Consider the following 24084-nt stretch of genomic DNA (forward strand, 5'->3'; position numbering starts at 1 on the left):
AGAACTGCATTTTCGAGAACCCACAACATATATATGTTTCATTCCTCTGACCAGACCAGTGGGGGATACACGGAAATCCAGAGTGACGCACTTTTTTAATTTCCTAATAACACCACCCATCGTTCCCTGAGGACTTCGGAAGCTTTCTGCTTTTTTTTTTTTTTTTTTTGCTTTCTGCTTTTTGTAAGGAGGGAAAATAATTTATTTTTTCCTCCATCTATTGTACTTTGGTTCAAGCAATTCTTTTCCCTAGACACCACCCATACCAGAAAGCTCCAGATGTTCTTGGGTTATAATGGGAGAGTGGATTACAAGTCCTGGTGTTTCTCAAACTTGGCATTCTCCCTCAGCTTTCTTGTTGGGGGCCCCTAGTCCCCTCCTCCCACTCCCTTCCCAGTAGGGCTCTGTCTTTTCTTCCCTCAGTGATCCAGGGCAAACTTAGATTTGTACCTTGATGGCTACCTCTCTTAATTTTTTAAAAAGATTCTATTTATTTATTCATGAGAGACACAGAGAGGCAGAGACATAGGCAGAGGAAGAAGCAGGCTCTGTGCGGGGAGCCCGATGAGGGACTTGATCCCAGGACTCTGGGATCATGACTTGAGCCAAAGGCAGATGCTTAACCACTGAGCCACCCAGGTGCCCCTACATCTCTTAACTTCTTTGTCAGGAAGGTATTTTCTAGAACTGCAGTTACTGCCATTCTGCCCCCTCATGTGCCCAACCCACATTGCGAGGTGTCACTGTAACTGCCCCCCCTACTCTGGTCATTCCCTATAGTTAGTTGCTGAGTCCTGCCAAACCTGTCCAGTAAATGACTTTTCTCTAGCCTGGGCCAGCTCTCTCATCTGGCCAAGGGTTCTAAACCATTCTTCTGTGTCCACTTCTACCCCCATCTGGATAATTCATCCATCCCACTGCGGCCCCCAAGGAGAGCAACCTTTCTAGAACCCAAATGGGATCATGTTTTCCATATACTGCCACCCCCTGCAAATACAGTGGGCATGGTGGCCTGGGTAAATTCCTTACCCCAATGAGTGATGTGGAAGTGTTCAAGTCATGGAAATGGCAGGGCCCTCCAACCTCCCGCTCCTTCCCCTGGCTGTGCACTTGTCATCTGGACTTTCCTCCATCATGGTGCCGTGTTGTCCGTATACTTGCTAGCCTTCCCCACTAGGCTGTGGACTGTGGATCTTTTTCAGTGGTCTGTCTGCAGCACCGAGAACAGGGCCTAGTACAGAGCAGACATTCAGAACTAACTGGCAACCAAGATGACACTCTCCTCCTCGAAGGCAGCATGTTAGTGACCTATTGCTGCCATAACAAATTATCACAGACTTGGTGGCTTAAAACGATGGCCGTCTGTCATCTTATGGTTCTGTAGGTCAGAAGCCTGACCTGGTTTCACTGGGCTAAAGTCAAGGTATCAGCAGGCCACATTCCCTCTGGAGGTTGTATGGGAGAATCTATTTCCTTGCCTTTTCCTGCTTCCAGAGACTGACTTCCTTTTGCTTCAAATCCAGCAATGTCACATCTCTTAGAGTCTGTTTCTGTTGTCACATCTCTTTCTCTGAACACAGCCCACAAAGGGTCTCTGGTTTTGTGAGCCTGTGTGATTAGATTGGGCCCAGGATAATCTCCCCTTCTCAAGATCAGCTGACTCACAACCCTGGTTTCACCTACAACCTTAATTCTCTTTGCCGTGTAACATCATATATTCACAGGTTCCCAGGATGTCCCACAGACATCTTTTAGGGACCACTAGTCTGCCCACAAGAAGCAGTAATGGGTGAGGTAATTCCATCTGAAGCCCCTTGCTAATGCTTTTCACACAATTGCAATGCTTTTGCCTAATTGGCCACAGTCACCTGGAGATCAAAACCATGACTGAGTCACCTTTGTGTCCCCAGGGCCTGGCCCTGGGCTCAGTCCATATGACATGTTCAGTGTTTGCTGACTGGAAGTTAGGGAGTGAAGTGTCGGTTGGCTGGAATGTTCAAATATCAATCTCTTGGCTCCTCTTAGAAAATGGAACTTTGTTGAGGTTTCAAGAAAGTGTTAAAAAAAAACAATTTTACAACACAATCAGGTGTCCAACTGCCATTCTCTTGCTTTCTCACACTAAACCAGCTCCACAGTTAAAAACAAAACAAAACAGGCATCTTCCATTATTTGAGAGAAGTCTTCCAGATTTTCCAGACGAAAAAAAACAGCTCACGTGCTTTTTGCCTAGTCTACACGGGAACACAGCTGTATAGGAAATTCAAATGAACAAAAGAAAAAAAAAGCATGCAATAAAGCCTTGTGACTCCCAGAGCAACCAAGAATTGAATACTTCTCAAGCAATTTTTAAAAGATTAGTATTTATACACACAACGAGCCACTTCAGTTACAACAAATCTGGAGAAATTAAACCTTGTTTCCAAGAAGTGCTCACTGAGCCTTCGATGCATTTTTTTCATCATTGCAAAAGAAATAACTCATACGACTAAGCTGTGTCTCTTTAGATGGACCCAGCTCCCATCAGACAGCACCAAGTGGAAAATGAGTCAACCTGGTGTCCAGGCGGATGCCAAGGGCAGGACTCCTAGGCTACTATTGCAGTATGGTGCATGGAAAAGGAAAGAAGCTCTTTCACTAGGGCAGACAGAATTGTCCAGAAACTGTCGGGTCTCATGGAGTTCAGGCTCCAGCTATGACAGCCCCAGCTAAGCCAGTTTTCAGAGTTCAGTCTTCACCGTGGCAACTGCTTGGGACACCTCCAACTTGCTGAACTGGAGATTTCAAAGGAAAGCAGCCTGGAGTCGAATCATGGTCTGTAAAGTGTTTTCCATATTTTACTCATATAGCACCTCATCAGCAAAACTTTACAGAGTACTCAACTTTAGTTTCAAGAGCCTTCTGAATCCTGGTCAAAATGTTTTGATGTATGTCACTTCATCTGATTTCCCGAACAGGGCTGGCAGCTCCATGGGGCTGGGATCAGAATCCAGTACCTACCACAGTGCTGGCACCTGACAGCAGCTCAGTAAATGTTTACTGAATCAGTGAACTGGCGTCATTCTATAAAAGCAAAAAACAGGCTCAGAGATGTTTAAGTGGTTTCCCAAGAGCGCCCAATGGTAGGTAGGGTGGGGCCTCTAGCCTATCGCTTCTCTTATTCCACCAGGAATTCCAACTGAGTAAAGGTCAGGAGGACATTTTGCTCCTCTTCAACACACATTTGTTGAGCATCTACCCTAAACCAGACCTTGGTACCACTCTTCTGTTTGTGGTCTGCCTGGCTGGTTCCCTCAGGCCTTGGTTTTAATGCTACCTCCTGAGCCCTCCCACATTCCCCCCACTGCCTCCTCATGCCCATCATCCTCTCTTATCACAATCTCTATTTTATGTGCACACTTATTTATGGTTGGCCTGCTCTGACTGGAATATAAGCTCTGTGGGGGCAGGGGGCTCGCTGCCCAGACTTCCTGGGGACAGTCAGCCCAGTGTAAGATGAGGGAGATGTGGTCACTGAAACAAAAAGCCAACATGGTCTCGAGCTCATTCATAAATAAGTCTAGAATAACAGACTCCTGGTGCGTGTTCAGAAGATAGGAAGAGAATGGGGTTGTCAGCTGGGGACGGAAAGACCCAGAAGACATACCAGCTCTTTTCAAATGTCTAAAGGCAATATGCAAACAGAGGGCATGGACTTGCCTTGCAGGTAAAGCAGAAAGGTCTGAAGGGGAGGAAGTCGCAGGGACAGGTTTGGCTATGAGGTGCCCCTTGTTACAACCGTTGGGTGCTGTCATCCACCGTGAAACACAAGTGGTATGACGGTAGCCTGTGTCTATTTTATTCCTCACTCTATGTATATAGTGTAGTGCATGGTATGTTTGTCACTCAGTAGCTATTTGATTGGAAGGAAGGTTGTGTGGAAAATCAATAATAGGTGACAAGTTGTCACTGTTCACCCTGCCCAGAATGCTCCTTGTCCTCACCCCCCTTCATCTGGTTGATCCCTTGCTTAGCTTCAAGGTCTCAGTTAACTACCACTTCATCAGGAAGATCTGCCCTGCTCCCCTAACACCAGACAACAATAGTCCCCTCTCCCAGCCTCCAGTACTCTGCCATCATACAGTTATCCTTTGTGGTGACTGTATCTTGTGTTATCTTCTGATGATTTAAGACAGATAGATATTCCCCTATCAGAAGGCACTCCATCTTTCTTGCATGTTGTGATTCCTAACAACCCCATGAAACAGTTATTGGCATCTCCTGTAGAATATGCTCTGTGAGAGCAGGGATTGTTGTGGAGTTGTTTGCTACTACAGCCACTGCATGTGGCACAAAGTAAGCACTCAAATATTTCTCGAATGAATTAACTTTATAGCTAAGGAAGTGGAAAGGCTTGGCAAAGTCAAGTAACTAGCTGGCATTACATGATAAGCAAATAGTGGAGCCTGGATTTGAAACCAGATCTGTGTAACCCCAAAGCCTGGGATTTTTCTACTATGCCAAATGACATGGGCACAGAACCACTATTCAGGACCACACGCTCTGCCACAGAAGATGGTGAAAATGGTGGAAGGCAGAGTGGGAAGGTATGGTGCTAGCTAGGTTGCCTTGCTAATGGGCTCAAAGAGACACAGTAGGTCACTTTACCAAGAATTCAAGAAACTTCCCAACCAGGCAAACTCATGTCTGGCAGCCAAGAGTGCAGCAAATGCACTTTGAGGGACAGTGCTAAGACTTCATGCCCGACCCTACCCTGGCCTGATGTCAAGCAAGTGGTGGGCAGGAGATGGAAATCCCGAACCATCCTTCTAGTTCTCAAGATGGATTAGCCCATAGCCTATCACTGGAGCCACTAGAGCAGTAGTTAATGATCTAGACTTTGATCAGGACTGGATTTCAGTCCTGGCTCTGTCACTTACTAGCAGTGTGACCTCTCAGCACCTCATCTTTCGCATCTGTGAAATGAGAAAAATAGAATGTACTCGGGGCACCTGGGTGGCTCAGTCAGTTAAGCATCTGTCTTCGGCTCAGGTTTTGATCCCAAGGGCCTGGGATCGAGCCCATGTTGGGTTCCCTGCTCAGTGGAGAACCTGCTTCTCTCTCTCCCTCTCCCCCAGCTTGTACTGTCAAATAAATAAAAATAAAATCTCAAAAAAAAGTGCTCTCACAGCATGATTAAAATGAAATGTAGATTTAAAAAAAGCACATGTTTACACATAGCCTGTATCTAAGAGGGGCTCAAAAAATGAGAATTAGTAGTATTATCATTTCCAATTTATTCCAAGCCTCACATCTTATACTGCATCATCTGTGAGAGGTGCTACCTATCAAGCGTTGCCTGATGAAGTTAAAACATCAATACTTTCATCTCTTTTTGTTAAGTAAACTTAAGTTTAAGTAACTAAAGTAACTTAAATAAATTTAAGGAAAGAAACCCCCTGCCAACATGGGGCTTGAACCCACAACCCTGAGATCGAGTCCCATGCTCCACCAACCATGCCAGCCAGGCATCCCTACACTTCATCTCTTTACACTCCTGTGCTGAGTCAGGTTAACGAATGTACTTACTCAAATTGAACGTTGGGTTTTATTTGTGAATTAGAAAACATGGTTTGTTCCAGAAAGGAGATGTGTGTCCACCCACTACCTATGTCTCTCACTGGATCATAAACAAGCAAGCTGGCAACAAAACACAGTACTAATTTGGCTGGTGCCTTTGCTAGACAAAGCTGCTGTCAGCAAACCCTAACCTATGAAACTGCTCTTGTACGGAGAGACCTATCTTTAACTCAGAAAAAGGGCTATTTGCATGAGCCTGCTTTCAATCAAACTTGGGGATGGTCTTTCTACCTAACTGGACACAGAATCTACTCTCACCATATCATGGAACTAACATTTTCAAGACATTATCCACTACCAAGCTAACAGGCTACAAATCAGTGTGACAGAATTTGACTGCTTTGAGTGTCATTTCTTAAATGGTCCAATTGTGACCACAAGCAAATACGTCCAGTCTTACACAAAAGTCCCCCAGATTAGCAACCCCATACCTTATGTTCTGGTAGTTTTGTTTGTTCTTTTTTAAAATATCAGTCTTCCCTGCTTTCCCAGTAGGTGTATAGGTAGAAAAACAAATGAAGTCAGCACTCTTTACTACTCACTAGAATAAACTGTGACTCAAATACGGTGAGTGGTTATTTGCAAGGCTATAATTTTTTTAATGACAGATTTTTCCTAAAAGAAACCACTATAACATCTGTCCAAGTACTCCAGGGGAAAACAAAAAATACATATAGATTAAGTCTATTTCTTTAACAGCACATTGCCAAACACGGACAACGAGGATAAAATGCCAAGGAACCTTACAAAATAACTTTAAAAGATGCAGTGTTTGTCATTCAAACGTGTACGGTTCACAGAGAAAAGAACAGCAAGTCCAAGAGCAGCTCTACTTGTGCGTGATGGTAACTCAGACTGTCCTTCATTCAAGTTGACTCAGGTGTTGAAAACCAATGGGTATATGAGCACAGTTTGTTGTTTCTTCTTTGCTTAGAGATGTGCACACAGATTAGAGTAGAGGAGAATCTTCCAGATGCTGACATAAGCACAGCAGCCTTGGTTCTCCTTTGATAGAGTACGAAGGCAGATTTAGTTGACTCAAGCTGTATCGGTTTCCCTAAGAAAAAGTCTTATGCATGCTGAAAGAGACAAGTTACTGAATTTGTCATGCTAAGTATTTACAGCCATTTTCATAAAGTGAGCTCAGTAACCTGACAGAATAAAAAGGTAGTTGTTAATTTCTTGTATGACCTTTTACAACTTGAATAACTTCGTGGGTGAATGACGCTGAAGCTCAAAGCCCCTCAAACACACATTAACAAGAAATTAGAGACAGCAAGAAGAGGCACACGTCATATAAAATGCACACTTCACAGGGTTCCTGCATAGCAGGAAAGTCGCTACCACTACATAACAAATGGCTATGCCAACAGTTAGAGCTGCCACTCAAGGGTACAATAGTAGAATTCCCTTAAAATCTCAAGGAGTGTTTGCAACAGTACAAGTACCTTGGGGGAGAATAAGTACATACTTTGTTTGGAAAAACAGCTTTTGCTGGGAAACTTGAACATCATGTGAACAAATCAGTTTTTGAATTGGGTAAGATTTAAGGCATTGCTACTCGGACCTGAGTGGGGAAAGACCCACAAAAGTTCAAATCTGTTTTCCAAAACATTAACAGGTTGGGATCAGCATCAGAAAGTAGCCCCCTTCTAAGCATTCAATGCACCTGGAGGCATTTTCAGTGTTACAAAATAGAATCTACTGTCATTCTCTGACTAGGAAATGGGAAGTTGCTACGTATTCTTCCTTGAAAACTGTAAAAGAAAAAAAAAACCACACGCACACTCACCCACCCACCCGCCCAGACACACACATACACACACCCCTACACGGCAGCTTAAGTATTTCATATTAAAAAGTAACATGGAAATGAAGACAACTCCAGCCAGTACACATAAAAGAATGACTGCCCTTATGATAAGCTCTCTGTAGTGGTGCACTTCTCTACGGACTGACTTCGATGTAGTGTGGAACAATCATGGAGTCATAAATTAACTTTAAACATCAGCTACAGACTAACGAATGACAATTAGACACAGTAAATTCAAAAATTTTACATTTTGCTCCTGTTCAGCTGCTAAAGAGCAGCGATTTAAATTGATATAAAAACATCTGACCACAAAGCTTGCTATACAGATAAAGTATATAATCAAAAAGTAAGCAGCAACTGAGTTTCTTATTTAAACTTATCTGGTATTGACTATTTATACGTTTGGGAAGAGAGATCTCCGAAGCACTTCCCCCCTTTCTCTTTACTCAGCTCCTGTGCTCTGCCCCAGTCCCTGCTAGTGGAAACCATGTGCCCTGCACTATGTATACCTGTATTCTGGCTAACCTGGCTGGATGATGTGACTCCTTCTTCCTATGGTCTTGGTCTGGGAGAAAAGAACAAAGTCTTGGATGTCATTTGTACCCCTTCTTTTCTAAACACCAGTGTGCTATAGTCAATGAATCTGTTCCTTCACAGTGAGGGATGGGAAAAGAGCACCCCCCCCAACCACTTCACTCCCAACTCCAACGGGATATGATTTGATTGCCATCAACCTCTAATGCCACAACAGGCCACCAGAGGAAAAGGAAAGGCAAAGGTCATGACCAAGGCAGCAGCAATAAACACAAGTTTCCCAACAAAGGATATTCTTTCTCCCTGGGCTTCCCCAGAGATAGCACTCCCTCTTTCCTCTCCCTCCCCTCCCACAAAACAAAATTAATTCACGGCACAAGAACTTGGTACTCTAGTTAAGTATCAGGTAAGTGTAAAGAGTAAATCTGTCACTTCTTATACTTTAACTGAGACATAAAGCTAACAGAACACACAACATCACTGTGAAAATAACTTTTTTCTAAAACAGATCCAATCTACATAGTGCAGCCAATGAAATGTAAAAGAATAGTTTGTTCACAATCTGCCTTGTACAGATATTTATATTCTCTCAATGCCATATAAAGAGCATTTATATAGCTTAAACATTCAGAGACATGCACTGGGACTTTTTAGGTAGTACAAATTTCTTCACAATCACATGTGCAAATTTTACAAATCACTAAGGGAGTATTAGTAAGCTTAGGCTGGACTGTGTCTCGTATTATCTAACAAATTTAATGGGGGTTCGGAATCATCCATAGGAAGAACCAGGCGTGTTCCCCGAATGACCAGTTCATGGTCCCCAAATGCAAGCTCCCGATCCAAGGCATCTTCGGAACTGTTTCCCATAAACCTTCTAGGGGCACCAGATGCTCCTGATTCGGTGTTCACAGTAGAATCCCCATATGTCAAACTAATATCACCATCATTGAGAATAAGATCGGAGTCATCGTCTTTCAATTGCTCCTGGTTCTAAATGCAAATAAAATAAGTCTTAAGAATTGCTATGCGACTCAACAAACATTTTCAATAGAAGAATTTGCAAGGATTCCCTATTAAAAACCCTTTAGGGCTAGCCTGCTGCCCTCAGGATAAAGCCTATAGCCCTCACCTTAGCTTAAAGATATTGCGTGAGTCTGGCCCTCCCCTCCCCACCCCCAGCCCCCTGCACCTGCCTCACCCACTCCAGCCTCCACATTGTATGCCTGCCGTCTGAACTGCTGAAAGGTGCCCAAATCACTCATGCTTCCTCTTACCTCCTGTCTCCCCTGCCCTCCTTCCTGGGAGTAGAGCCTGTTTATCACTGAGGTCTTGGTTAAAGGAAGTCCCTTCCTGCTGGACGTCTTCTATGATCTAGCAAAGCTGGCTTCAGTGTGCCTCCTGTGTTCTCTCCCGGCATCCTGTGCTGACTCCTGGCCCTACAGTGCCCTTTATCCCTGTACCACAACTGCAGGTGCACTGGTCTGCTCTCACATCTCACACTACTAGCCTCTGAGCCCCTTTGCTGTAGTCCAAACACCTAACAGGTAGGGGCACACAGAAAGTATCCTCCAAATGTAAGTCTGATGGATTATTGAGTGGATTTATGTAAGTGAAGCTATTACTTCTATATGAACAATGCCTAGAGATATAATATCCCCCAAATATGCTGAACCCTCACCATATACTTGTGTTCCAGCTCAATAAGCTTTTGGTTCTAATGGAGACTTTGTGGCCAAAAGAGTAGAATTAAGTAAAGTTCTACAAAAGGGGGAAAAATCAAGCATATGTAATGCCAATTTGGTAAATAAAAGAATGTTATGCGTGCAGAGAAAAGTTTGGAAAGGTAATCAACAAAACGATGATCATTAATTCTGCATAATAAAATTGCTAGTGATTTATCTTATGTTTCCACACTGTTTGAAATTTTATTATAATAAGTACATATGACTTTTAAAAATCCAAAAGTCATTGTTTTCTAATATAAAGTGAAACAATCATTCTAAACACTCCTATGGATCTGGCAAAAAAAGCTTCTGTGACTAATACTCCTTCAGAGAAGTAGAGTTGATACAAACTTTGACATCCAGCTCTTCTAAGCTATGTTTGGAAATCTTAAATTTGTCTAAGATAGACTAAGGAGACTGATACAAATTTAAAACAGTTTTAATTTGTTATTGCTCGAAATTTGCCTAAATACTCAAAGCCATGTGAATTAAAAATGAAACAAACTCATTCCACCAACCAACCAGAATGCCCTCTTGCCTGGTGCAGTATAACGTGAAAGCTCACTAGGGTCTGTCCCCTTCCTGAGTAATACTCACAACAAAGCTCTGGGGTGCCTTTACCCATAAACATGGTTTGTAATGACAAAAAAAGGAAAAGAAACAACCTAAAGGTCTAGCTGCAGGAGACTGATTAAATCAATGCTGGTCCAGCCACACTATTCAGCCATGGATAAAGAGAAGGTAATGGTCTTCAGGTACTCATAGAAAGGTAGCCATGCTATGTCATCAAGTGAAAAAAAAAAACAAGTAGCAGGACAATGCAATTGTGATCTCATTTATATAAAACTGTAACTAAGCTATATAGACATGTATGTTTGTGCAGATAAAATATATCAGGAAGGACACACAATAAATCCTTCATAAAGACTACCTCTGGGGGGGATGTAGTTGGGAGAAGGAGCAAACTTTGATTTTTCACTTTGTTCCATACTGTTTGAATATCTGGCCACAAGTATGGTAACTTTTATAACTAAAAAAGTAGGTAATTAAATGAAAAATAACATTAAAAATTAAGTTTTATGGTTGTTATGGGTTAGATGATATCTCCCCAAAAGATGTTGAAATCCCAACCACCAGTACCTGTGAATGCAATCTTACATGGAAATAGGGTCTTTGCAGATGATCAGGTTAAGATGAAGTCATTAGCATGGGCCCTGATCCAATATGACTGTTGAGTGTCCTTTAAAAAAGGGAAATTTGCCCCCCACCCACACAATGTCATGTGAAGATAAAGACAAAAGCTGAGGAGAGGCCTGGAGCAGATTCTTCCTCATAGCTCTCAGCAGGAACCACCCCTGCCCACACTTTGACTTCAGACTTCGAGCCTCCAGAACTATGAGACAACACATCTCTGTTGAGCCATTCAGTCTGTGGCACTTCATTATGGCAGTCCTAGGAAATGAATACAACAATGTTGTATTTTGCTATATTCCACAGGACCCACAGTTATTGTGGAACTCCTGGCTTCTGGTGACAGTGAGTGGGTCTCTGGAATCCAAGAGCCAAGCCTCGCTGACTGAACTGACAAAGCTGGCTGCACTCTACACAGAGTCTCGTCTAACAGGGCACAGAGGAAACGGAAACTGCTGGAGAGGGGAGCCTGGGCAATGTGGCAGGGAGACAAGACAACATAGGTGCTCCCCTCACCCTGGTATGATCTGTCAGAAAGGTACATGGACTCAATGTACCACAAAGCTATAGGGCACCCTGCCCTGTGGGTGCCACCTCCATTAAGACTCCTTTTCCTGTCCATCCTCTGTGGGCTCTGCTCTAACATACCACAGAGGACGTTGTAGAAAACTACATGCTGCATGACTACACTGCTTTGCCACTGCCTTGCTGCTCTATTCAAGTGGTTGCATCAGACTAGTCCAGGTGGTGGGCTTTGTTCATGTGGGTACTATATTTGATGCCACAGATTATTTCTGAAGGGTTGGGTTGGAAGAAAAGTTTTTTTTTAAAAAAAGAACCTGAAAAATAAGAAGTTCATGTTTTAAAATAAAGGCTGGTTAGCCAGGAGTTGGTTCCTTGAAAAAATTCATAAGATAGATAAATCATTAGCCAGCCTTAAAAAAGAAGAGAGAAAAGACTCAAATTAATAAAATAATGAATGAGAAAGGAGAGAACACCACCAATACCAATGAAATGCAAACGATTTAAAAAACTTATTATGAGCAACTATACGCCAATAAATTAGGCAATATAGAAGAAACGGACCATTTCTGGAAAACCACAAACTACCAAACTGGAACAGGAAGAAATAGAAAACCTGAACAGGCCAATAACCAGGGAGGAAATTGAAGCAGTCATCAAAAACCTCCCAAGACACAGAAGTCCAGGGCCAGATGGCTTCCCAGGGGAATTCTATAAAACGTTTAAAGAAGAAACCATACCTATTATACTAAAGCTTTCGGAAAGATACAAAGAGATGCAATACTTCCAAACTCATTCTATGAGTCCAGCATCACCTTAATTCCAAAACCAGACAAAGACCCCACCAAAAAGGAGAATTATAGATCAATCTCCCTGATGAACACAGATGGAAAAATTCTCAACAATATACTAGTTAATAGGATCCAACAGTACATTAAGAAGATTAGTCAGGGGATCCCTGGGTGACTCAGCAGTTTAGCGCCTGCCTTTGGTCCAGGGCACAATCCTGGATTCCCGGGATAGAGTCCCACGTCAGGATCCCGGCATGGAGCCTGCTTCTCCTTCCTCCTGGTCTCTGCCTCTCTCTCTCTCTCTCTCTCTCTCTCTCTCATAAACAAACAAACAAACAAACAAATAAATAAATAAATCTTTAAAAAAATGATTCAAAAAAAGAAGATTATTCACCATGACCAAGTGGGATTTATCCCTGGGATGCAAGGCTGGTTCAACACTCGTAAAGCAATCAATGTGATTGATCATATCAACAAAAGAAAACACAAGAAGCATATGATCCTCTAATAGATGTAGAGAAAGCATTTGACAAAATACAGCATCCATTCCTGATCAAAACTCTTCAGAGTGTAGGGATAGAGGGAACATTCCTCAACGTCTTAAAAGCCATCTACAAAAAGCCCACAGCAAATATCATTCTCAATGGGGAAACACTGGGAGCCTTTCCCCTAAGATCAGGAACATGATAGGGATGCCCACTTTCATAACGCTATTCAACATAGAATTAGAAGTCCTAGCCTCAGCAATCAGGCAACAAAAAGAAATAAAAGGTATTCAAATTGGCAATGAAGAAGTCAAACTCTCCCTCTTCGCCGATGACATGATACTCTACATAGAAAACCCAAAAGATTCCACCCCATGATTGCTAGAACTCATACAGCAATTCGGCAGTGTGGCAGGATACAAAATCAATGCCCAGAAATTGGTTGCATTTCTATACACTAACAATGAGACTGAAGAAAGAGAAATTAAGGAGTCAATCCCATTTACAATTGCACCCAAAAGCATAAGATACCTAGGAATAAACTGAACCAAAGATGTAAAAACCTATATCCTAAAAACTACAGAACACTTCTGAAAGAAATTGAGGAAGACACAAAGAGATGGAAAAATATTCCATGCTCATGGATTGGAAGAATTAATATTGTGAAAATGTCAATGTTACCCAGGGCAATTTACACATTTAATGCAATCCCTATCAAAATACCATGGACTTTCTTCAGAGAGTTGGAACAAAATCATCTTAAGATTTGTGTGGAATCAGAAAAGACCCCAAATAGCCAGGGGAATATTAAAAAAGAAAACCATAGCTGGGGGCATCACAATGCCAGATTGCAGGTTGTACTACAAAGCTGTGGTCATCAAGACAGTGTGGTACTGGCACAAAAACAGACATATAGATCCATGGAACAGAATAGAGAATCCAGAAGTGGGCCCTCAACTCTATGGTCAACTAATATTCGACAAAGCAGGAAAGACCATCCACTGGAAAAAGGACAGTCTCTTCAATAAATGGTGCTGGGAAAATTGGACCTCCACGTGCAGAAGAATGAAACTAGACCATTCTCTTATTACACCATACACAAAGATAAACAACTCAAAATGGATGAAAGGTCTAAATGTGAGACAAGAGTCCATCAAAATCCTAGAGGAGAACAAAGGCAACACCCTTTTTGAACTTGGCCACAGCAACTTCTTGCAAGACACATCCATGAAGGCAAGAGAAACAAAAGCAAAAATGAATTATTGGGACTTCATCAAGATAACAAGCTTCTGCACAGCAAAATAAACAGTCAACAAAACTAAAAGACAACCTACACAATGGTAGAAGATATTTGCAAATGACGTATCAGATAAAGGGCTAGTATTCAAAATCTATAAAGAATGTATTCACCTTCACAGCAAAGAGACAAACAATCCAATCATGAAATGGGCAAAAGATAGCACAGAAATTTCACAGAGGAAGACATAGACATGGCCACAAGCACATAAGAGAATGCTCCACATCACTGGTCATCAGGGAAATACAAATCAAAACCACAATGAGATACCACCTCACACCAGTGAGAATGGGGAAAATTAACAAGGCAGGAAACAACAAATGTTGGAGAGGATGTGGAGAAAGGGGAACCTTCTTGCACTGTTGGTGGGAATGTGAACTGGTACAGCCACTCTGGAAAACTATGTGGAGGTTCCTCAAAGAGTTAAAAATAGATCTGCCCTATGACCCAGCAATTGCACTGCTGGGGATTTACCCCAAAGATACAGATGCAGTGAAATGCTGGGACACCTGCACCCCAGTGTTTCTAGCAGCAATGTCCACAATAGCCAAACTGTGGAGGGAGCCTCAGTGTCCATCGAAAGATGAATGGATAAAGAAGATGTGGTTTATGTATACAATGGAATATTACTCAGCCATTAGAAACAACAAATACCCACTATTTGCTTCGACGTGGATGGAACTGGAGGGTATTGTGCTGAGTGAAATAAGTCAATCGGAAAAGGACAAACATTATATGGTCTCATTCATTTGGGGAATATAAAAATTAGTGAAAGGGAATAAAGGGAAAGGACAGAAAATGAGTGAAAATATCAGTGAGGGTGACAAAACATGAGAGACACCTAACTCCGGTAAACGAACAAGGGGTAGTGGAAGGGGAGGTGGGCGGGGTGTTGGGGTGACTGGGTGACGGGCACCGAGGAGGGCACTTGACAGGATGAGCACTGGGTGTTACGCTAAATGTTGGCAAATGAACTCCAATAAAAAATTTTAAAAAATTAAAAATAAATAAAGTTGTACATTTGAAATAAAAAAAAAGGCTGGTTAGCATTTGTCATTTCTTTCTGTGTCGCAATGCTTGCCGAATCACCAATCACATGTTAATAGCTAAGGAAAAAAAATACTGTCTAGGTTCTAGCTAGACATGCTCATGCTGCCTAGCAATGTGGAACACTGGTAGATAAACTCTCCCGGATGTCCAAAAGTTGGCAGGTTTGAAGTAAAGGACCATCTGTTGCACTTTAGGGGTATAAAAAAATTGTTTTATTAATCCTTTCAACATGACTGTGACCACTCTAATTAGTAGATGAAAACATAACACATTCAGTACCAAGCTTTGGCCACATACTGCAAATAAACGAAAACCACTGTGAAAATAGAATTATTTACTGAAATCACTGACAGATGAGGTAATACCCTAGATCTGTTTTCAAATGATGTTTCAGAGACTGTGAATTGCATCTATAGATTTCTCTATGTATCTGTATGTACTTTCTGGCTGGGCAAAATAGGCTTATATTCCCTCTTATGGGTTTTATCACCTTAAAGGCAAGCAAAGCAAAAACAAACCAGTGATGCAGCCACAGAGCAGATAAATTTAACTTCATGAAGTACTTAGGTTTTCGATAAAACCAACTTACTTCATAAGCTTGGGGGCTGGTCAGGCATCTGGCGATGGGCCCACAGCAGGCAGGGAGTGTTGTAGTGAGAGGAGGTCCACTGTGCGTCAATAGAGGCTTCAGATAGCTGTGCTGGTTAAGGAATAGCCACATACCTGTCTTCGCAAACGCAAAAAAACAAGTCACATGATCACTACCACCACCCTCAAGGTGTACCCACCACTTCAAAGGACAGCAAAGGGCTTTCACATATGTTGCCTTATTTCATCACCACATTATGCCAGTGAGACAGGAAAGGGAGATTTTGTTATGATCTCTGTTTCATAGAAATGGAAACCAAGGTTCAGGGAAAGGAATGATCTGCTTAAAAGTCACACAATGAAGCAAGTGAAGGACCCACACACAAACCCAGATTGGTTGGATTCTAAGTCCTCTGCCATGTCCACTACATCATATTGCCTTTCTGATTTTACTAAAACCAAAGGGAAGACAGAATCACTCTCAATTTAGCACTGAAGGAGAGAATGGTAGAAAGTAAAGAGTGCTAAGAGTTAGAAAAAAGATGAAATTTTCCAGTTGCAGAATTTAGTAGCAAAAATGTTTTTAATCATTTATTGTGAATTCAGCTGGCCTCTTGAAGGAGTTGAAACTTTGTATCAAAGGAAATTTAATTCCAAAAAAGTTGAAAAAAATATGTATCATGAATTCCTCTATCATAGACCCTTATTTCCGTATTCATTTATTCACCAAAAAATAAAAAGTCATGATAATATATATGATACCAGGAAGAAAACAAGAGGGAATCAAGAAAAAGTAGAGACAATGGGAGAAAAACACATATAAATATTCTTCACTATTTATTTATTTATTTATTTATTTATTTATTTATCTATTTATGATAGTCACACACACACACACACACAGAGAGAGAGCGAGAGAGAGAGAGAGAGAGGCAGAGACATAGGCAGAGGGAGAAGCAGGCTCCATGCACCGGGAACCCGACATGGGACTCGATCCCGGGTCTCCAGGATCGCGCCCTGGGCCAAAGGCAGGCGCCAAACCGCTGCGCCACCCAGGGATCCCTATTCTTCACTTTCTAAAGTCACAACCTAAGGCTGTCCTCAATTAAAAATTAGGAATAGTCTTGGGACACCTAGGTGACTCAGTTGGTTAAGTGTCTGACTCTTGGTTTCAGCTCAGGTCATGATTTCAGGGTTGTGCGACTGAGTCCTAGGCTGGGTTCCACACTTGGTGCAGAGTCTGCCTGAGATTCTTCTCTGCTTCTCCCTCTGCTCCTCCCCCAACCTGTGTGTGCACAAGCTCTCTCTCTCTCTCAAATAGTCTTTTAAACATGAGAACTAGGGGATCCCTGGGTAGCTCAGCGGTTTAGCATCTGTCTTCGGCTCAGGGCATGATCCTGGAGTCCTAGGATCGAGTCCCACATCAGGCTCCCTGCCCACCTCCCCACCGTGTGTGTGTCTCTCTCATGAATAAATAAAATCTTAAAAATATATAAAAAATAAAAATAAAAAGGAGAACTAGTCCTATATCTATTAAAGAAGTAAAAATCCTTCTCAGACAAAATACTCCAGGCCCAAGTGACTTCACTGGTACAGTCTTCCCAGCACTTAAGGAAGAAAATATCAATTCTCCAGAAGATCAAAAAAGAGAAAAATTCTTCCCCACTCACTTCACTAAACCAGCATTATCTTGTTATAGATGCTTGACAAGGACACTACAACAATGACAAAAAAACCCACAAACCAGTATCACTCATGAAAACAGACACAAAAATCAGACACAAAAATGTCAGTAAACTAAATCCAGTGACACACACAAGGGATGTGTATCACAACCAAGTGGGTATTTGTTCCAGCCATGCAAGACTGGTTTAGTATTCAATGAAAATAAGCACAATGACAGATTAAAGGAGAACAAATTAAATACATGATCATCTCAACTGATGCAGAAAGAGCATCTAATAATATTCAATGCCTGTTCATGATAAAACTCTCGGCAGACTAGAAATAGAAGGGGATATCCTTTTTTTTAATAAAGATTTTATTTATGAGAGAGAGAGAGAGAGAGAGAAGGCAGAGACACAGGCAGAGGGAGAAGCAGGCGCCATGCAGGGAGCCCGACATGGGACTTGATCCCGGTCTCCAGGATCAGGCCCTGGGCTGAAGGCGGTGCTAAACCGCTGAGCCACCCGGGCTGCCCAGAAGGGGTATCCTTAACTTGACAAAGGCTATCTCAAAACGCAATAGCTAACATCATACTTAATGGTGATTTATTAAAAATTTTTCTCCCGAGGTCAAGAATAGGACAAAAATTTCCATTATCATCACTTATATTCAACACTGTACTGGAGAGGTCCGGCCAGTGTAATAAGACATAAAAAATGTAAAGTGTTACAAAAGAAAAAAGAACACATTATTTTTCATTTGATTTTATGAACAGTAAATAAGAAAGAATCTACAAAGTATTTTATAATAATAAGTAAACTTTAGATTGTTGGATACAAGGTCAATATATAAAAACCCCATTGTAGATCTATATATTAAGAGCAAACAAGTAGAAGATAAAATAAATACCTTTTGCAATAGCATCAAATACTTAGGGATAGTAAATATTATAAAGATGCGCAAGACTTGTCACTGGAAACTATAAAACATTAATGAGAGACATTAAAGAAGATCTAAATAAATGGAAGGATCTACTGTGTTCACAGACTAGAAGACTCAATATTTTTAAGATGTCAGTTCTCTCCAAATTCATCTGTTGATTTAATAGAAACCTGAGAGAATTGCCAGCAGGTCTTTTTGGTGAGTGGATGAGTGAGTCAGTGAGTGAGTGAGTGTATGGAAGTGGCAAGCTGTTTTTATAATTCAGATGAAAATGCAATGAACCTAAAATAAACAAGGCAATACTAAGGAATAATATACCTGTAGAATTTCCCATATTGGATAGCAAGATTTATTACAAAGTACAATCATTAACAGAATGTGGTATTGATGTGGGAAAAAAAAGTCAAAGGGAAAAGAAAGTCCAGAAACTGACTTCTACTCATATGGCCAAGTGATTTACAACAAAGGTTCCACTGCAATTTAGTGGGTTAAGGATAGCCTTTTCAATAAGTGGTGCTGGGTCAATTGCTTACTCATATGGGAAAAAAGTAGGTCTTGACCCATACCTCACACCATACACAAAAACTAATTTGTGGTGGGTCAAAGACTTAAATATGATAGCTAAGACAATCACATTTTTAGAAGAAAACACAGGACCTTGGGATATAAAAGATTTATCAAGACACAAAAGCACCAAAAGAAAAGTAAGCCTCATTAAAATGAAGAATTTCTGTTCCTCACAAGACAGGATCAAGAAAAAGAAAAGGTGAGCTACAGACTAGGAGAAGATATTCTTTTTAAAATTAATTAATTAATTAAAAAATTTTAAATTGGAGTTCAATTTGCCAACATATAGCATAACATCCAGTGCTCATCCTGCCAAGTGCACCCCTCAGTGCCCATCACCCAGTCATCCCAACCCCCCGCCCACCTCCCCTTCCACTACCCCTTGTTCATTTCCCAGAGTTAGGTGTCTCTCATGTTTTGTCACCCTCACTGATATTTTCACTCATTTTCTGTCCTTTCCCTTTATTCCCTTTCACTAATTTTTATATTCCCCAAATGAATGAGACCATATAATGTTTGTCCTTTTCCAATTGACTTATTTCACTCAGCATATCACCCTCCAGGTCCATCCACGTCGAAGCAAATGGTGGGTATTTGTCGTTTCTAATGGCTGAGTAATATTCCATTGTATACATAGACCACATAGAAGATATTCATAGTACATATAACCAACAGAGAACCCAATTCTGAAACATAAAAAGAACTACAAGTCAGTAAGAAAAAGATAAGACAATTCAATTAAATAATGGGCAAAAGAACTACTAAATAAACACACATCAAAAAAAAAAAAAAGAAGTCCAAATAGCCAATAAACATATGAAGGGATGCATGATCTCATTGGCCATGACAGAAATGCAAATTATACCACATGCGGTATCACTACACACCCATGGAAATGGCTAAAATTTAAAAGGTTAATTAAACATCAAGTTTCGGTGGAGATGTGGAACAAGTGGGACTCCCTTGAGTTGCTAGTGGGCATGTAAATTGGTTATGACCCTTGTGGAAAACTGGTTGACGATATCTATTAAAGCTGAACAATATACTTGCCTTAGATTTTTCTCCTAGGCACGTACCCAAGAGGAATGAGTGCTGATGGTCAGCAAGAGATGCATACAAGGATGTTTAACTTTGTTTGTAATATCTTTTGCCCATTTCATGATTGGATTGTTTGTTTCTTTGGTGTTGAGTTTAATAAGTTCTTTATAGATCTTGGAAACTAGCCCATTATCTGATACATCATTTGCAAATACATGAAGAGAAATCTCACAGAGGAAGACATAGACATTGGCAACATGCACATCAGAAAATGCTCTGCATCACTTGCCATCAGGGAAATACAAATCAAAACCACAATGAGATACCACCTCACACCAGTGAGAATGGGGAAAATTAACAAGGCAGGAAACCACAAATGTTGGAGAGGATGTGGAGAAAAGGGAACCCTCTTGCACTGTTGGTGGGAATGTGAAATGGTGCAGCCATTTCCAGCCACTCTGGAAAACTGTGTGGAGGTTCCTCAAAGAGTTAAAAATAGACCTGCCCTACGACCCAGCAATTGCACTGTTGGGGATTTACCCCAAAGATACAGATGCAATGAAACGCTGGGACACCTGCACCCCGATGTTTATAGCAGCAATGTCCACAATAGCCAAACTGTGGAAGGAGCCTCGGTGTCCATCGAAAGATGAATGGATAAAGAAGATGTGGTTTATGTATACAATGGAATATTACTCAGCCATTAGAAATGACAAATACCCACCATTTGCTTCAATGTGGATGGAACTGGAGGGTATTATGCTGAATGATGTAAGTCAATAGGAGAAGGACAAACATTATATGTTCTCATTCATTTGGGGAATATAAATAATAGTGAAAGGGAATAGAAGGGAAGGGAGAAGAAATGTGTGGGAAATATCAGAAAGGGAGACAGAATATAAAGACTCCTAACTCTGGGATCCCTGGGTGGCGCAGTGGTTTGGCGCCTGCCTTTGGCCCAGGGCGCGATCCGGGAGACCCGGGATCGAATCCCACATCGGGCTCCCGGTGCATGGAGCCCGCTTCTCCCTCTGCCTGTGTCTCTGCCTCTCTCTCTCTCTCTCTCTCTCTCTCTCCCGCTTCTCCCTCTGCCTGTGTCTCTGCCTCTCTCTCTCTCTCTCTCTCTCTGTGACTATCATAAATAAATAAAAATTAAAAAAAAAAAAGACTCCTAACTCTGGGAAACGAACTAGGGGTGGTGGAAGGGGAGGAGGGTGGGGGGTGGGGGTGAATGGGTGATGGGCACTGGTGGGGGGCACTTGACAGGATGAGCACTGGGTGTTATTCTGTATGTTGGTAAATTGAACACCAATAAAAAATAAATTTATTAAAAAAAAACAAACAAAACTTTGTTCGTAATAGCCAAAAGCTGGAAACAACCTAAATGTTCATCCACAGAGTGGTTGGGAAAAAAACCCAAAGAAATCTGTAGTATAATCACACTATGGAACGCCATACAGGAATGAAGAAGAAGGAATTACTGCTACAAGCAACAATATGGATAAATTACATGTTGCTAAGTGAAAAAAGCAAGAGATAAAATAATACATAATATATGATTCCATTTATATGAAGATCAAAGCCAGGTAAAACCAATCCATGTTGCTAGAAATCAGAATAAGCAGTTGCCCTTTATGGGGAAGGGGGTGGCAGGGAAGGCACTACTGACTGTAAGGGAACACAGGGAAGCTTCTGGGATGCTGGGAATGTTCTATGTATCTTCACATGAGTAGCAACCACATAGGTATATACACATAGGTCGCAAGCTTAAGATCTGGGTATATTATTTAAGTTATATCTCAATTATAACAATCTGACTACACAAAGGACTTGAAATCTAGAATGATGAATGATTAATTCTACTAGGGCACTAGGTATTAAAATTACTGGGTCTTGGGGTGCCTGGGTGGCTCAATCAGTTAAGCATCCCATCTTGCTTTCAGCTCAGGTCATGATCTCAAGGTCAAGAGACTGAGCCTCATGTCGGGTGTGGAGTCTGCTTAGAATTCTCTCTCCTCCTCTCCATTTGCCCCTCCCTGCCCCAGCTCTCAATCTCTCTCTCTTCTCTCTCTCTCACTAAAAAAAAAAACAAAAACAAAAAAACAAAAAAAAATTACTGAGTCTTAGTCTAGTAGTACTTAACAGTGTAGTACTGAGTCAAATCTTAGTGTTTACTTCTATAAGATTATACAGAAAAAATAAGCTATTATTCTACTCTTTCTCTGCATTAGGATTATTTATTTGTTTTGTACATACATTATGCAGAAAATGTACAAAACATTTTATGCAACAAACATTAGACAATTTTTGTTAAATCAGAGGGAAGAAAAAGCTCCAAGAGATACGGGAGTGGCTTATAACCCAAAATGCTGATAATGGAGCCAAAATTAATGACATAATCATTAAACAATTTTAAAGACGCAGGATCTCTCTCCCTATTGGGAGTCTTAATACCACACACATGCTTGCATTCTTATTTCCATATAGTAATTTAATCTTGAGTACTTGCAAAAAGTGACTATAAAAGTCTCGCAAAGGGAATATAGTAAATAGTAGCTTCTAATGATAAGTGCCATGTGCATTTTTCTTAAATATATAAGGCTTCCATCAGAAAGTAAATAGCAAGGGAAACATTTTTTACATGGTTGTCCCAAATTCTCTTTGGTAGAACATGAATCACTTTTTGATTCATTTACTAATAAGCCTCAGCCTGAAAGAACTACATGTTACCTTTTTCCAGTTCAATTTTCAGCTAAGAAGTTGATTTCAGGGTCCCTGAGTGGCTCAGTTAAGCATCTGCCTTTGGCTCAGGTCATGATCCCAAGATCCTGGGATCGAGTTCTGCATTGGGCTCTTTGCTCAGTGGGGAGTCTGCTTCTCCTTTTATCCTTCCCCTCTGCTCATGCTCTCTTTCTCTCTCTCATGTTCGCTCTCTCTCTCAAATAAGTTAAAAATCTTTTTTTTAAAGATTTATTTATTTGTTCATGAGAGAGACAGACTGAGAGAGAGAGAGGCAGAGACACAGGCAGAGGGAGAAGTAGGCTCCTCACAGGGAGCCCGATGTGGGACTCGATCTCTGATCCTGGGATCAGGACCTGAGCCGAAGGCAGGGACCCAACTGCTGAGCCACCCAGGTGTCCCTAGTAAAAATCTTTAAAAAAAAAAAAAGAAATTCATTTTAATAAATAGTAAGGGATAAAATGTTTTTTAAAAGGCATACCTTAAACAGGTCATAGAACATAACACGACCCAAAGTAGCATTATGAAGAAGACAGTTACAACAGGAGAAGAAAGAGATTTGGTGAACAATGAAACACTGGCACCCTGAGTAGAGAGGCAAATCTTCCAGCCTCCTGAAAGCTTAGGGAAAATAGGCCCATCACTGGCTACTGTGATCTCTAATATGACTCTATTTTCATCTCATCCTTGAGCTCTTCCCTAAGGCAGCCTTTCCTCTTTTACCCTAGCAAGTGCACTGACAAGGACCAGCAAGTATCTTTTGCAAGATTCACTAAATCAGGTAAAAGACAATGACTGCTCAATAAATAGGACAAAAAATGGAAGAAAAGTCTACCATAAGGGCTCCTGAGGCTCTTCACACAGCCACGTTTTGCATGAACTGGTCTCTGGTGGCTTCATGGGTTTTTCAGGGGAATTGGTTTGTGTGGATTGCTTTTAATAACCTTCTCCAGCCACCACACTGAAGGGGAAAGGGAAGACCCAAGGTAGGTTTTGTATTCCACTTCAGGAAGGGAAGAGTCAGAAGAGCTGTTCCATTAAGTTGAAACTGGCCATGTTCACACTACCATGTTTTCCCCTCAGTTAAGGATACTTATGGTCAAAGTTGTACCATATCCGGAAAAGCCAGGCACTCTCTGCTTTGGTGGTTCTTCTCTCATTTTCAGGAATACCCTGCAAACAGATAATAAAGAAATCAATACATATACCAAGACAAAAAAACAATTTAGAATCATTTCTTTGTAGACTTGGAAATAGGGCCTACTTCATACAAGATACTCTCTATCATGGGTAAGATTAGAAACTTAATAGCTTGTATATTGCAGCTTTGGAATACAAAACTGAAATGTTTTTCCAAACACCTCTATTACTCAGGCTGCCTGCTGATTTATGAGTCTATTGTCATTTAGAAAAATCAATGTGGAATAATTAATCCTTAAATCTGAAAGACTTATACCCACAATGTGAACTGCATCTTAAGTAGAAAACATCACATTGACATCCTATCCCTATCTTT

At 41.2% G+C, this 24084-nt stretch overlaps 1 protein-coding gene across 4 annotated transcripts in view; it reads right to left on the reverse strand.

Moving 5' to 3' along the window:
• Window positions 1-6191: 6191 nt before the first annotated feature.
• SLC9A6 (solute carrier family 9 member A6) overlaps window positions 6192-24084 on the reverse strand; it is a 57098-nt gene continuing 39205 nt past the window's right edge. For all 4 annotated transcript variants that reach the window (XM_077888202.1, XM_077888201.1, XM_077888200.1 and 1 more), the window contains 3 exons: window positions 23662-23741; window positions 15619-15724; window positions 6192-8959 (listed from right to left, as the gene is read on the reverse strand). In XM_077888202.1, coding sequence (XP_077744328.1) covers window positions 8687-8959; window positions 15619-15724; window positions 23662-23741 — 459 coding nt within the window. In that variant the 3' untranslated portion in view covers window positions 6192-8686. The remainder of the gene's footprint in view (window positions 8960-15618; window positions 15725-23661; window positions 23742-24084) is intronic.

This window comes from Canis aureus, chromosome X (assembly GCF_053574225.1).
Source record: "Canis aureus isolate CA01 chromosome X, VMU_Caureus_v.1.0, whole genome shotgun sequence".
NCBI lineage: Eukaryota > Metazoa > Chordata > Mammalia > Carnivora > Canidae > Canis > Canis aureus.